Consider the following 15,131-nt stretch of genomic DNA (forward strand, 5'->3'; position numbering starts at 1 on the left):
GCTGCCCTTTGAAGCAATCAGTTTATTCAGGAAACTTCTTTGCTTTTGGTTTAGTCCAGTTGTGCTTACCTCCTCTGCATTGTGTGCTGTCTTTCCCTTCACCTAAAGTAGTTCTTATCTACTATCTAATTAGTGAATACCTCTCTCCCACCCTCCCTCCCTCCACCCTCTCGTAACCCCAAAAGAATGTTTTCTTCCCAGTTTAAACTATTTCTCAAGCTCTTGTAATAGTGGTCTTAGATAATATTTGTCCTTTTGCAACTGACTCATTTCACTCAGCATAATGCCTTCCAGGTTCCTCCATGTTATGAAGTGTTTCACAGATTCCTTACTGTTCTTTATTGATGTGTAGTATTCCATTGTATGAATATACCATAATTTATCCATTCATCTGTTGATGGGCACCTTGGTTGCTTCCATGTTTTTGCTATTGTTAACAGTGCTGCAATAAACACGGGTGTGCGTATATCTGTTCGTGTAAAGCCTCTTATTTCTCTAGGATATATTCCAAGGAGTGGGATTGCTGGATCGTATGGTAGTTCTAGCTAGCTGTTTAAGGAAGGGCCAGATGGATTCCCAAAGTGGTTGTACCGTTTGACATTTCCACCAGCAGTGTAGAAGTGCTCCAATCTCTCTACAGCCTCTCCAACATTTATTATTTTGTGTTTTTTGGATTAATGCCAGCCGTGTTGGAGTGAGATGAAATCTCATTGTAGTTTTCATCTGCATTTCTCTAATGCCCAGTGGTTGTCAGCATTTCCTCATGTATCTGTTAGGTACCTGAATGTCTTCTTTAGTGAAGTGTCTATTCATATCTTTTTCCCATTTTTTCATTGGGTTATTTGTCTTTTTGTAGTTGAGTTTTTGCAGTATTATGTAGATTTTAGAGGTCAGGCACTGATCAGAGATGTCATAGCTAAAAACTTTTTCCCAGTCTGTAGGTAGTCTTTTTACTCTTATGGTGAAGTCTTTGGATGAGTATAAGTGTTTGATTTTTAGGAGCTCCCAGTTATCTAGTTTTTCCTCCTTGGTCTTTATAATGTTTTGTATAGTGTTCATGCCATGTATTAGAGCTCTTAACATTGTCCGTATTTTTTCTTCCATGATCTTTATTGTTTTAGATTTTATATTTATGTCTTTGATCCATTTTGAGTTAGTTTTTGTGCATGGAGTGAGATATGGGTCTTCTTTTATTTTTTTTTTTGCAGATGGATATACAGTAATGCTAGCACCATTTATTAAAAAGACTGTCTTTTCCCCATTTAACCGTTTTGGGGCCTTTGTTAAATACCAACTGCTCATATGTGGATGGATTTATGTCTGGATTCTCAATTCTCTTCCATCGGTCTACGTATCTTTTGTTGTACTAGTACCAGGCTGTTTTGACTACTGTGGCAGTATAATAGCTTCTAAAATCAGGTAAAGTAAGGCCTCCCACTTTGTTCTTCTTTTTCAGTAATGCCTTATTTATCCGGGGTCTTCTTCCTTCCATATGAAATTGGTGATTTGTTTCTCCATCTCATTAAAGAATGTCCTTGGGATTTGGATCAGAATTGCATTAAATGTATAGATCACTTTTGGTAGAACGGATGTTTTTATAATGTTAAGTCTTCCTATTCAGGTGCAAGGTATGTTCTTCCACTTATGTAAGTCTCTTGATTTCTTGCAGAAGTGTACTGTAGTTTTCTTTGTATAAGTCTTTTACATCTTTGGTAAGGTTTATTCCTAAGTGTTTTATCTTCTTGGGGGCTACTGTAAATGGCATTGATTTGGTGATTTCCTCTTGGATGTTCTTTTTGTTGGTGTAGAGGAATCCAAGTGATTTTTGTATGTTTATCTTGTATCCCGATACTCTGCTGAATGCTGCTATTAGTTTCATTAGTTTTCTTGAGGATTCCTTAGTGTTTTCTGTGTATAAGATCATGTAATCTGCAAATAGAGGTATTTTTACTTCTTTCTTGCCGATCTGGATTCCCTTTGTTTCTTTATCTAGCCTAATTGCTCTGGTAGGACTTCCAGCACAATGTTGAATAAGACTGGTGATAAAGGGCATCCTTGTCTGATTCCCGATCTCAGTGGGAATGTTTTTAGGCTCTCTCCATTTAGGGTGATGTTGGCTGTTGGGTTTGTATAAATGCCCTTTGTTATGTTGAGGAATTTTCCTTCTATTCCTATTTTGCTGAGAGTTTTTATCATGAATGAGTGTTGAACTTTGTCAAATTCCTTTTCTGCATAAATTGATAAAATCAGGTGATTCTTGTCTTTCGTTTTATTTATGTGGTGGATTACATTGTTTTTCGAATGTCGAACCATTGCTGCATACCTGGTATGAATCCCACTTGACCATGGTGCATTATTTTTTTTGATAAGTTGTTGAATTCTCTTAGCTAGAATTTTGTTGAGGATTTTTGCGTCTACATTCATAAGGCATATAGGTCTATAATTTTCTCTTATTGTGGGATCTTTACTTGGTTTTGATATCAGGGATATGGTGGCTTCATAGAAAGAGTTTCGCAGTATTTCATCCTTTTCTATGGTCTGAAATACCTTTAGTAGTAGTGTTGTTAACTCTTCTCTGAAAGTTTGGTAGAATTATACAGTGAAGCCGTCCGCACCAGAGCTTTTTTTTTTTGTTGGGCATTTTTTCATTACCTTTTTAATCTCTTCTTTTGTTATCGGTGTATTTAGTTGTTCCACCTCTGTTTGTGTTCGTTTAGGTAGGTAGTATGTTTTTAGGAATTCATCCATTTCTTCTAGGTTTTCAAATTTGAATATAGTTTTTCATAGTAATCTGATATGATTCTTTTAATTTGGGTCTGTTGTAGTATCACCCATCTCATTTCTTTTTTGGGTTATTTGCATCCTCTCCTGTTTTGTCAGTTTGGCCAGGGGTTTCTCAATTTCGTTGATTTTTTTTCAAAAAACCAGCTTTTGGCCTTGTTAATTCTTGCAGTTGTTTTTTTTGTTTTCTATTTCATTTAGTTTGTCTCTAATTTTTATTATTTATTTTCTTCTGGTGCCTGTGGGTTTCTTTTGTTTCTCTCTTTCCATTTGTTCAAGTTGTAGGGATAATTCTTTGATTTTGGCCCTTCTTTTTGGATGTGTGCATTTATTGATATAAATTGGCCTTTGAGCACCGCTTTTGCTGTGTCCCAAAGGTGCTGATAGGAAGTCTTTTCATTCTCATTGGATTCTATGGATTTCTTTATTCCATCTTTAATATCTTCTATAATCCAGTCTTTTTGAGCAGGGTATTGTTCAGTTTCCAGTGTTTGATTTTTTTTCCCTGCTTTTCTTGTTATTGATTTCCACTTTTATGGCCTTATGGTCAGAGAAGATGCTTTGTAATATTTCAGTGTTTTGGATTCTGCTAAGGCTTGCTTTATGACCTAATATGTGGTCTATTCTAGAGAATGTTCCATGTGCACTAGAAAAGTAGGTATGCTTGGTTGCTGTTGGGTGGAGTGTTCTGTATATGTCTACGAGGTTACGTCGGTTGATTGTGACATTTAGATCTTCCGTGTCTTTATTGAGCTTCTGTCTGGATGTTCTTTCCTTCACCGAACGTGGTGTGTTGAAGTCTCCTACTGTTATTGTGGAGCTGTCTATCTCACTTTTCAATGCCGATAAAGTTTGTTTTATGTATTTTGCAGCCCTGTCATTGGGTGGATAAATTTTTAATATGGGTATATTTTCTTGGTGTATTGTCCCTTTAATCATTATATAGTGTCCTTCATTATCCTTTCTGATGGATTGAACTTTAAAATCTATTTTGTCAGAAATTAATATTGCTATTCCTGGTCTTTTTTGATTGTTGTTTGCTTGATATATTTTTTTCCGTCCTTTGTGTTTTAGTTTGTTTGTGTCCCTAGGTCAAGGTGTGTCTCTTGTAGGCAGCGTATAGATGGGTCTAGTTTTTTAATCCATTCTGCCACTCTCTCTCTTTATTGGTGCATTTAGTCCATTTACATTCAGGGTAATTATGGATAGGTATGACTTTTTTGCTATCATTTTGATGTCTTTTTTGTGTGTTGAGAGCTTCTTTTTCCCACTTGATTTTATGTGCTGAGTAGATTTTCTTTATATATTGTCCTTTCCTCATATTTGATGTTGTTAGTTTTGTTTCTGCCGAGTCTCTATTTTTCCCTTGTATTTTATTTTGATGAGTAGGATAGTTTGTCTCCTTTGTGGTTACCTTATTATTTACCCCTATTTTTATACATTTAAAACTAAGTTTTATTTCTTTGTATTGCTGTATCTTCCTCTCTATATGGAAGGTGTATGATTACCTTTCTTGGTCCCTCTTTATTATTTTAATGTTGTCTTCTTTTACATAATAACATCGCTGTTACCCTGTGTTGAGCTTTTCTTTTTTTTTTTAATGTTGCTCTGTTTTTTTGGATTTCCCTGTCTGGGTTGACTTCTGGTTGCTCTGCCCAGTGTTCTAGTCTTAGGTCGACACCTGATATTATTGATTTTCTAACCAAAGAACTCCCTTGAGTATTTCTTGTAGTTTTGGTTTGGTTTTTACGAATTCTCTAAACTTGTGTTCATCTGGAAATGTCTTAATTTCACCTCCATATTAAGAAACGGTTTTGCGGATATATGATTCTTGCCAGGCAATTTTTTTCCTTCAGTTTTTTAGATGTGTCATCCCATTGCCTTTTGCCTGCATGGTTTCTGCCGAGTAGTCCGAGCTTATTCTCATTGGCTCTCCCTTGTAGGTGACTTTTATTTTATCCCTCGCTGCTCTTATAATTGTTTCTTTATCTTTGGTTTTGGAAAGCTCGATTATAATATGTCTTGGTGACTTTCTTTTAACATCTACCTTATGTGGAGTTCGATGAGCATTTTGGATAGGTATCTTCTCATCTTTTACAATATCAGGGAAGTTTTCTGCCAACAAATCCTCAACAATTTTCTCTGTATTTTCTGTTGTCCCTCCCTGTTCTGGTACTCCAGTCACTCGTAGGTTATTTTTCTTGATAGAGTCCCACATGATTCATAAGGTTTCTTCATTTTTTAAAATTCTTTTATCTGATTTTTCTTCAAATATATTAGTGCCAAGTGATTTATCTTCAAGTTCAGAAATTCTGGCTTCTACTTGCTCAATTCTGCTCCTTTGAATTTCTATTGAGTTATCTAATTTTGTAATTTTATTGTTAATCTTCTGAATTTCTGATCACTGTGTGTCTATGGATTTTTCCAGCTTGTTGAACTTTTCATTATGTTCCTGAATAATCTTCCTAATTTCTTCAGTTGCTTCATCTGTGTGTTACTTGGCTCGTTCTGCTTATTGCCTCATTTCCTTCCTGATGTCTCGAAGGGTTCTGTACATTAAACTTTTGTATTCTGCATCTAGCAATTCCAGTAATGTACTTTCATCTAGAAGATACCTGGATTCTTTGTTTTGAGAGCCTGTTGAGGTGATCATGGTCTATTTCTTTATGTGACTTGATATTGACTGTTGTCTCCGAGCCATCTATAAGTTATTGTATTAGTTTATGCTTGCTTACTGTGTTGTAGCTGCTTGCTTTGTTTTGTTTTGGTATATCCCTGTGGGTTGCTTGAGTGAGCAAACTTGATTATTTTCACCTTTGGAGCTCTGGTATCCTGTCCGCAGCTGGCTAGAGCTGTTATCAGGTATATCCGTCTAGGAGTCCATTCAGTTTTCTTGTATGAATTCAGCTTAGGTTTCCAGGTAGCTGATATCAAGTGTGTGGTACAGGCTCTGTCCTACAGTCTTAGAGGGGCAGGGGTGATTGTCATATATATAGGTATCTGATTGCAGCAGAGGGTCTTAACAAGGCAGGGGGCTGAGAACCGACCCCAACATGTCTCTGAGGAAAACACGCCTCTGTTCCTTAGAGCGTGCTGTTGTGTGGGTTCTGCAGAGGGACCATGGACACCCAAAATATTTGGTTGTAAAGACTGGGAGGTACCAGTTATGTTTGGACCCCTGTCTTGGGTCGATGGGTAACCTGAGTGGAGCTACTAGTGTTTAGGTCCCTGATGTAGGTAGGCAAGGACCTTGTTTAGTAGACAAAGCAATGTCAAACGTCAAACACCCACCTCTCCACCATACAGCTGAGATGGTTGGAGTTTGCCAACAAGGGCATGTTCTCCCAAAATAGGCCCACACAGGTCCATGTAGAAGGGAAAGATGCTCAAGGTCCATGGACGGTTTGTGCGTGGACAAGAGCCTCTTCTGTCCTGAGCTCCCCCGGTTATCGGAGCTAGGAAATTATCTTTTCCCCCCAGTTACAAAATTTTTCTTTCCCAAGGCCGGGAGGATGGCTCTGGGTGCTCATCAGGGTCTATCTCAGGCCTAGGGATTCAGCCGCTGAGGCCGGCTTGGCGGCCGGGCGGGGGTGGGTTAAAATACACACAAGTAGTTAGCTTTTGCCGAGAGTGCCGTTCTCCTCAGGTTCCGGAGGTGTGAGTAGGCTGTGTGGCTGGCTGTTTGTTCCTGAGGATACTGCGTCCGAACGCTAGCTCCAGCCCACCGCTGCCGCCGCTCGGGAATGGTGCCTGAGAGCTCCCCGCTATTCAGGTCTGGTAACTCCTTTCCGCTTCTGAATGGCCTCTTCCTCCCTCTGCCCCTCAGTTCGTTGTCTAAGCTTGCTTTTGATACTCAGGGCTCCCAGCTTGTCACAAATATACTCGTTTCACTTGTTTTTTCACGTCTTTGTTGTAAAGAGGGCTCCATGGAAGCATCTGTCTATTCCACCATCTTGGCTCTGCCTCTGAAAGTAGTGTTTTGAAGTCTTGTACTGTTATCGTGGAGTTGCCTATCTTACTTTTCAAAGCTGATACAGTTTGTTTTATGTATCTTGCAGCTGTGTCATTGGGCGCATGGATATCTAATATGGTTATATCTCCTTGGTATATTGTCCCTTTAATCATTATGTAGTGTTCTTCCTTATCTCTCATGATGGATTTAACTTTAAAGTCTGTTTTGTCATAAATTAATATTGCCGCTCCTGCTCTTTTTTGATGGTTGTTTGTTCGATGTATTTTTTTCCAACGTTTGAGTTTTAGTTTGTTTTTGTCTCTAAGTCTAAGGTGTGTCTCTTGTAGGCAGCATGTAGATGGGTTGTGTTTTTTAGTCTGTTCTGCCACTATTTGTCTCTTTATTGGTGGATTTCGTGCATTTACATTCTCTGTAATTATGGAAAGGTATGAATTTACTGCTATCATTTTGATGTCTTTTTTTGTGTGTTGTTGACAGTTTCTTTTTCCCACTTAATTTTATGTGCTGAGTATATTATGTTTATATATTGTCCTTTCCTCATATTCGTTGTTGGTGATTTTGTTTCTGCTGAGTCTCTCTTTCTTTCTTGTATTTTATTTTGATGTGTAGGATAGTTTGTCTCCTTTGTGGTTCCGTTATGTTTACCCCTATTTTTCTAAATTTAAACCCAAATTTTATTTCTTTGTATCGCCTTTCCTTCCTCTCCATATGGGAGATGTTATGACTACATTTCTTAGTCTCTCTTTGTTGTTTTAATGTTGTCTTCTTTTACATAATAACATCACTGTTTTCCTTTTTTGAGCATTTTTTCCTCTTTATTTTTGTGATTTCTCTCTCTGGGATGGCTTCTGATTGCTTTGTCCAGTGTTCTAGTCTTGGGTTGATAACTGATATTACTGATTTTCTAACCAAAGAACTCCATTTAGTATTTCTTTGTAACCAATGAACTCCCTTTAGTATTTCTTGTATTTTGTTGTAGTACTTCTAAACTTCTGTTCTTCTGGAAATGTCCTATTTTCACCTTCATATTTGAGAGACAGTTCTGCTGGATATAAGATTCTTGTTTGGCAATTTTTTTTTCTTTCACTTTTTTTTAAAAATAATTTTTATTGTGCGTTAAGTGAAAGTTTACATATCAGGTCAGTCTCTCACGTATAAACTTATATACACCTTACTACATACTCCCATTTACTCTCCCGCTAATGAGTCAGCCTGTTCACTCCTTCCAGTCTCTCCTTTCATGACCATTTTGCCAGTTTCTAACCCTTTCTACCCTCCTATGTCCCCTCCAGACAGGAAATGCCAACACAGTCTCAAGTGTCTACCTGATATAAGTAGCTCACTCTTCATCAGTATCTCTCTCCAACCCATTGTCCAGTCCATTCCATGTCTGATGAGTTGTCTTCGGGAATGGTTCTTATCCTGGGCCAACAGAAGTTTTGGGGATTATGACCACCAGGATTCTTTTAGTCTCAGTCAGACCATTAAGTCTGGTCTTTTTATGAGAATTTGGGGTCTGCATCGCACTGTTCTCCTGCTCCCTCAGGGGATCCTTCAATTTTTTAAATATGTCATCCCATTGCCTTCTTGCCTGCATGGTTTCTGCTGAGTAATCAGAAGTTATTCTTATTGACTCGCCTTTGTGGGTCACTTTTCGTTTATCTCTAGCTACTCTTAAAATTCTCTCTTTATCTTTGGTTTTGGAAAATTTGAGTATAATACGTCTTGGTGACTTTCTTTTAACATCTGCATTATGTGAAGTTTGATGAGCATCTTGGGTAGGTATCTTCTCATCTTTCATGATATCAGGGAAGTTTTCCGTCAACAAATCTTCAACAATTTTCTCCGTATTTTCTGTTATCCCTCCCTGTTCTGGTACTCCAGTTATTCGTAGGTTATTACTCTTGATAGAGCCCTGCATGATTCTTAAGATTTCTTCATTTTTAAAAATTCTTTTATCTGATTTTTCCTCAAATATATTGGTACCATGTGCCTTATCTTTAAGTTCAGAAATTTTGCCTTCCACTTGCTCAGTTTTGCTCCTCTGACTTTCTATTGAGGTGTCTTCTGTAATTTTAGTGTTAAATCTTCTGAATTTCTGATTGCTGTCTGTTTATTCGTTTTTCTAGCTTATTAAATTTTCCTTATGTTCCTGAATAATCTTTTTAATTTCTTCAGTTGCTTTATTTGTGTGTTCCTTGGCTTGTTCTGCGTATCGCCTCATTTCCTTCCTGATGTCTTTAAGGGCTCTATATGTTACTCTTTTGTATTCTGCCTCTGGTAATTCAAGCAAGGCACTTTCATCTTGAAGAGCCCTTCATTCTATGTCTTGAATGCTTGTTGAGGTGATCATGGTCTGTTTCTTTATGTGACCTGATATATTGACTGTTGTCTCAGAGCCATCTATAAGTTACTGCATTAGTTTGTTATACATTTGCTTACTGTGTTGTAGCTTCTTGCTTTGTTTTGTTTTGATATGCCCGAATGGGTTGCTTGATTGAGCTAGCTTGATTATTTTCGCCTTTGGAGCTCTGACATCCTATCCCCAGATGGCTAGAGCTGTTATCAGGTGTATCAGCCTAGGAGTCCATTCAATTTTCTTGTAGGAATTCAGCTCAGGCGTCCAGGTAGCTGATCATCAAGTGTGTGGTACAGGCTTTGTGCTACAGTCTTAGAGGGGCAGGGTGATTGGTGTAGGTACTGATATATGCTTGCAGCAGGGGGTCACACTCTGAGCAAGGCAGGGGGCTGAGAATCATCCCCCAAATGTCTCTGAAGAAAGCGTGTCCGTGTTCCCTAAAGCATACAGGTGGGTGGGTTCTGCAGATGGAGCATGAGCACCCAGTGCTTTGATTGTAAGCACTGGGAGGTACCAGTTATCATTTGACCCTTCTCACGGGTGGCTGGGTGGCCTGAGTGGAGCCACCAGTCCTTAGGCTCTGATGTGGGTAGGTGAGGACCCTGTTTAATAGACAAAGCAACGTCAAATATCAAACACCCACCTCTCCACCGCACAGCTCAAATGTTTGGAGTCTGCCAACAAGGGCCTATTCTCCCGAAATAGGCCCACACATGTCCATGCAGGGGTTTAAGGTATTCAGAGTCCACGGACTATCTATGCTTCGACAGGAGCCGCTTCTGCTGTGACTCCTCAGGTTAGTGGAGGTGGCAAATTATCTTTTCCCCCAATTGCAAATTTATTCCTTCTCCAAGGCCAGGAGGATGGCTCTAGCACTCAACAGGGCCTATGTCAGGCCCAGGGAAATGAACAGCTGCTGAAGCCGACTTGCTGGCGGGGGGCTCAGTAAAATATATGCAAGTACTTAGCTTTTGCCCAGAGTGCTGTTCTTATGTTCTGGAGGTGTGAGTAGCTGTGTGGCTGGCTGCTTCTCCCTGAGGAAAATGCAGCCGAATGCTAGTACCAGCCCACCCCTCAGGCTCCAGGAACGGTGCTTGAGGGCTCCCCGCGATTCAGGTCCAGTAACTCCTCTCTGCTTCTGAATCATCTCTTCCTCTTCCTGCCCCTCAGTTTGTTTTCTAAGCTTGCCTTTGAGTTCAGGGCTCCTCGCTTGTCATAAATATACTCATTTCTCTTGTTTTTTCGGTTTCTTGGTGTAAGAGGCTTGGCCAGAAGCACCTGTCTATTCCGCCATCTTGGCTCCGGCTCCTTAAATTTCATTTTTAAAACAACAGTGGGCTAGATTTTACCCATGGGCTTTAATTTAATAACCCTGCTTTACCTTTCTAGTGATCAGGGAAGTGCCAATTACATAATTGCTTTTTCACAGCAGATTGGTGAAAATTAAAGCTTACTTATAAAATAACATTATGAATTATTTTTCTAATTGGTGATGATGAATTTATACTAATTCAGCCTTAGTGTATTGCTGGAAAGTCTTTGAGAGTATGTGTTTGTGAGAGATTTCACAAGCACCTACAATAACAAAGTGGAATATGCTATTCAATTCAGTTTAAATTATAGAACCAGTTTGTTGCTTTTTTTTTTTTTTTTTTGCTTTAAGTGTGTTCTAAAATAGAACGGTATAAATAGATATTTGATAATAAATTTTATTTTCCCTCTAACCTTTACTAAACTTTGAAAGAGCTATTATTTCCCTTTCAAAAATTTGTTCTTAATACACAATGAACATTACAGTGTAGAATCTTAATGTTCGTTCTGAGGAGTGTATATTTAATTTTCCCAGTCAGATACATAATCAAATCATACCCATTCAGAAACACAAATATGTTTTAATACTGTATGGTTAATTAATTTTGAATAAATGGATTCCGTTATTTGGGGGTTTTGAACATTTTTGTAGTCTTGGCCATGTTCTCCACCAAGAATACATTTACTTCATTTACATGAGAACGTTTGCACAAAGTCCAGAGACGGTAAACAGGCCTTGATTTTTATCAAAAGTAAACTATTACTGCTCTTTTCAGTGTGCCAGTTGTATTTACTTTTTGCTTTAATTGTTGGTTATTGGTTGTTCAGGGCTCTGTCTAAGGTATAAGAACTTGTGAAGTATGGTTAAACTGTGTGTGGGAGCAAGAAGGGAATACTGGAAGCTTTTCTGGGGATGATTCAGCTTTGTATAGCTGGAGTTTAATCATGGGAAAAAATGCATGTTAGAGCACTGCTTCGTTAAATGTGAAACATGAAACGAAACTTGTGAGTAGGCATCATCTAAGGTTCAATGTATTAAGTAGATTATGGCATTTCAGCTGTATCTATTTTATATTTGTTAAGACATTGCTCTTAAAAGAATTCTTTTTTCTCTCTTTGGATGTAGAAGAATTCTTCTGGATATAAAGACTTGACTGGGAGTTTTGTAACAATTTTGAAGCAAGTAGTTGGAGGAAAGCTCCCAGTAGATTTCAGTTACCACAGTGTGCCAGCACCATGGTTACAAATTCAACTCTTAAGAATACTAGGACTTCTAGGAAAAGATGATCAAAGGTAAACTATTCCAAGTAATTTACTTAATGACCCCGTATGATACATAGACTTCAGTCAGCTGGAGGTTTCATGCTGATAAATAAGCCATTGTAAGAAGCACGTGCATTCTTTCAGGTTGCGGGAATAATTTTAGCTCTCTGCTGATTCTGAATCCTACCCTTTGGTAGAGGTACCTCTGAAGTTCCATCTCCTCTGAAATTTTCTAGTTAGCAGTTGGCACACGTTTTCTGCTTACTTGATAATGAATATCTTAGACTTCATGGATGAGATGCTACAACTATTCAACTCTGCTATCATAGCAGAAGGAGCATGGCTGTATGCAAAAAAGCTTTTTATGGGCATTAAAAGTTGAATTTCATATAATCTTCATGAGTCATAAGATATTAGTCTCTTTTTGATTTTTTCCAACCGTTTAAAAATGTAAAAGCCATTCTTAGTGTACAGCTGTACAAAAACAGGCATCAGGCTGAATTAGGATTGTGGGCTGAAGTTTGCTGACCCTTGCTCTCGTTAGATGTGAGGACTTCACCTTCTTAATTCATTTATCTGAATTACTCTTTTGACCAATAATTTATATTAAATTTTTATGGATATTTTTCCAACTATATATATTTTTTTGTAGCTTTTTATTTTACTATAAATTTTTAAACCTACAGAGTAGTTCCAAGAATAGCACAGAGAACTTTCTGTGTTTTACCTAAATTTATTATTTCCATTTTATCCTTCTTAGTTTCTGTGTGTGTGCATGCATGTGTGCACAGATTATTTTCATCTAAGAATCTTTTTTCTGAACTATTTGAGAGCATGTCCAACTATAGTTCTCTTGAGAGTAAGGACCATGGCTTGAGTTTCTTTGTGTACTACCATCCCCGATATGTTTGTTTCTTAAGAAAATATTTGTTAATTGGTGTTCTGACTTTATGAAATATGGTTCCTTTTTATGCAGTAGCATATGTTTATATTGTATTCTTTAACCTGGCTTTATAATGGAACCTTCCTTTAGGCTGTGGCTTCTAGGAACTGGAAATGCCTGGCCATCTTCACGTCAGAACCCTCTACCATCACTGCTAATCGGGCTGTAGCATTCTTGGTATTATTGTTTTCTGTATTGATAAATCTCAACCCCAGATTGAAACTTGGAGTGAAAACCTGGGGATGATAGAATAGACAAACAAATTAGAGATGTTTTGTCCCTAATTGTATTTTATTTTCTGTAACTCCAACCTATCCTATCATGGGGCTACATTTGGAGTTCACTGGAATTCTGTTTTAAAACAACTGGTTTCATAATAATGCATCGTACCTAATTGGTCTAAAAGACTTAATGCCATTATATATGTTGTCAGGAAGTAACTTGGGAGGTATTTAGATAAATTATTTACTAAATATATTAAGATTATTTTTCTCCTTTCCTTCATGGATGAATTTGGAGAATACACAAAAATGAGTAAGATAGTCCTTTCCTTCAAAGGGTTCAGTTGGGCAGTAATCAGGCTTAATTAAATGAATAAATAAACAGTGGAACTCTTTTATAATATTGTAGAATATTAGAAGGTTGTCTTTTTTGTTGCCCAACTTTATTAACGTAAATCTTACATATCTTAGGACATGATTATTAGCTCAGTGTGTTATAGTAAATTCCAATAGCATTCTGAAGTATTAAATGAAATAATTTACTGGTAAAATCTGTATATACTTATCATCTTTTACATCTATGGCTTGTATTTTCTTGTGTTTTTTAACTGTGTGCTTCTTAGGTTATTAATATTTCGCTCCATCATGTCCTCAGACGTTTCCACATTCCATGTGGTCAGTCATGACTGTCTTCTGCCAGACATTAGCCTTGAAATAGAGAAACTAGACTATAATCTAGGTGTAGCATTACTAGATTTTTAGGGGGAGGATTGGTGATAATCTGCTGTATGGCTATCTTCTGCAGAAGAAATGCTTACATGATAAAATAAGGGACTTTAGAATATGGTTCAGGTTCTGGATTCTTATTATTGGACATTTGTACTTCAGTCAAGACAGAGTAAAAGTATGTGTACTTCAAATTGAGTTTTTTGGCCATGTATTTGAAAAAAGGGAAATTTTCTGAAAGACGTAACATACGTGATGTTTTGATCTTTTCATTGGTTTATTTTGTAAGGTAGCTTTTCAGTGAGTCCACTCTATGTATCCTAAGATGCTGATAATTTTTTTCTATTAGTGCTTTTTGAATTTGTAAAACGTACAAAAATACCAGCAGAGAAGCCATAGTTTTCACACTGGCCTCTTGGAGAGGAATTTTCTCTTCTAGACTTAGAGGCAGAGTGTTAGGACTCTGTAAGGCACTGTGTTTTCCTGTAGCGTTCACCTCAACCAGTACTTTAACAAGTGACCATAAAGACGTATGAATGATACATATCTATTAATTCCACAAAATGTAATGCTTTATATTTAACATAAATTTAAGTTAAAACTTTCTTACTGAGGAATCTAGTTGCTGATAAGAGAAAGGCTAATATTTGAATAATTTTTGAAAACTATCTGGTCAAAATACAGATAATATGCTGTCTGAAATAATCTGGATATGTGAACTATTGCAGTAGTCACATAAAACATAGTTTTTTTTTTTTGCAAATAAAATTATAAAAGATAGTGTATTCAATCAAATAAAAACCTGATTTGTAAACTAGATACAGATTGAGGATAAAGTTGATTGATTTATGTGTTATTTCCTCATTGACTAACTAGTCAACTTGATAAAGCAGGAAATTCAAAACTCATGGAAAAAAGCAAATGAAATCTTTAATAGGGAAATTCATGTAACTTTACCAAAAAATGAATTTTTTTTCACTTCTCTCCTGTAGATCTTCAGTTTTAAAGAGAGAGAAGTTTGAAAAACTGTTTTTTTGGGTTAGAATACTATAATTCTACTGCAAATAAAATATCTTTTAAACAGGACAAGTGAATTAATGTATGATGTTCTTGATGAATCCTTACGAAGAGCCGAGTTAAATCACAATGTCACATATGGTAGGTAATGTTTGTATATGACTAAAGGTGCTTTTTAGTGTCACAGCTAAATCTGTGTTAGAATGCCATAAGTTCCAATTGAATTTTCTACATTAATTTTTAAGGTGGTGCTTTGTGGGTTATTGTTATTTTTTTAGTGTGGGCATTGAATAACTAATAGAAATAATTTGAAATTATGGCATTATTCTAGATGTTGACTGAAATTCATTATTATAATTTTCTCCTTATTGAAAACCTTCTTCAGTCATCTAACAACTGTGAAGATAACCCAGCAGATCTGTTCCACATTTTGTGAAAGTTTTATTTGAAGATAGTGCTTAAATAATCAACCAGTCAACTAGTTGTCAAATATGTATTAAATTTGTTATTTGTCAGGCCCTATGTAAGGCATTTGGA

The 15,131-nt window shown here is 37.0% G+C and overlaps 1 protein-coding gene across 10 annotated transcripts in view; it reads left to right on the forward strand.

Moving 5' to 3' along the window:
- AP4E1 (adaptor related protein complex 4 subunit epsilon 1) overlaps positions 1 to 15,131 on the forward strand; it is a 220,766-nt gene that overhangs the window by 40,588 nt on the left and 165,047 nt on the right. For all 10 annotated transcript variants that reach the window (XR_007519759.1, XR_007519758.1, XR_007519760.1 and 7 more), the window contains 2 exons: positions 11,551 to 11,717; positions 14,662 to 14,735. Coding sequence is in view for 6 of the 10 variants with exons in the window: in XM_049904950.1 (XP_049760907.1) it covers positions 11,551 to 11,717; positions 14,662 to 14,735 (241 nt within the window). In the remaining 4 variants the exon portion in view is untranslated. The remainder of the gene's footprint in view (positions 1 to 11,550; positions 11,718 to 14,661; positions 14,736 to 15,131) is intronic.

This window comes from Elephas maximus, chromosome 12 (genome assembly GCF_024166365.1).
Source record: "Elephas maximus indicus isolate mEleMax1 chromosome 12, mEleMax1 primary haplotype, whole genome shotgun sequence".
Taxonomy (NCBI): Eukaryota; Metazoa; Chordata; class Mammalia; order Proboscidea; family Elephantidae; genus Elephas; species Elephas maximus.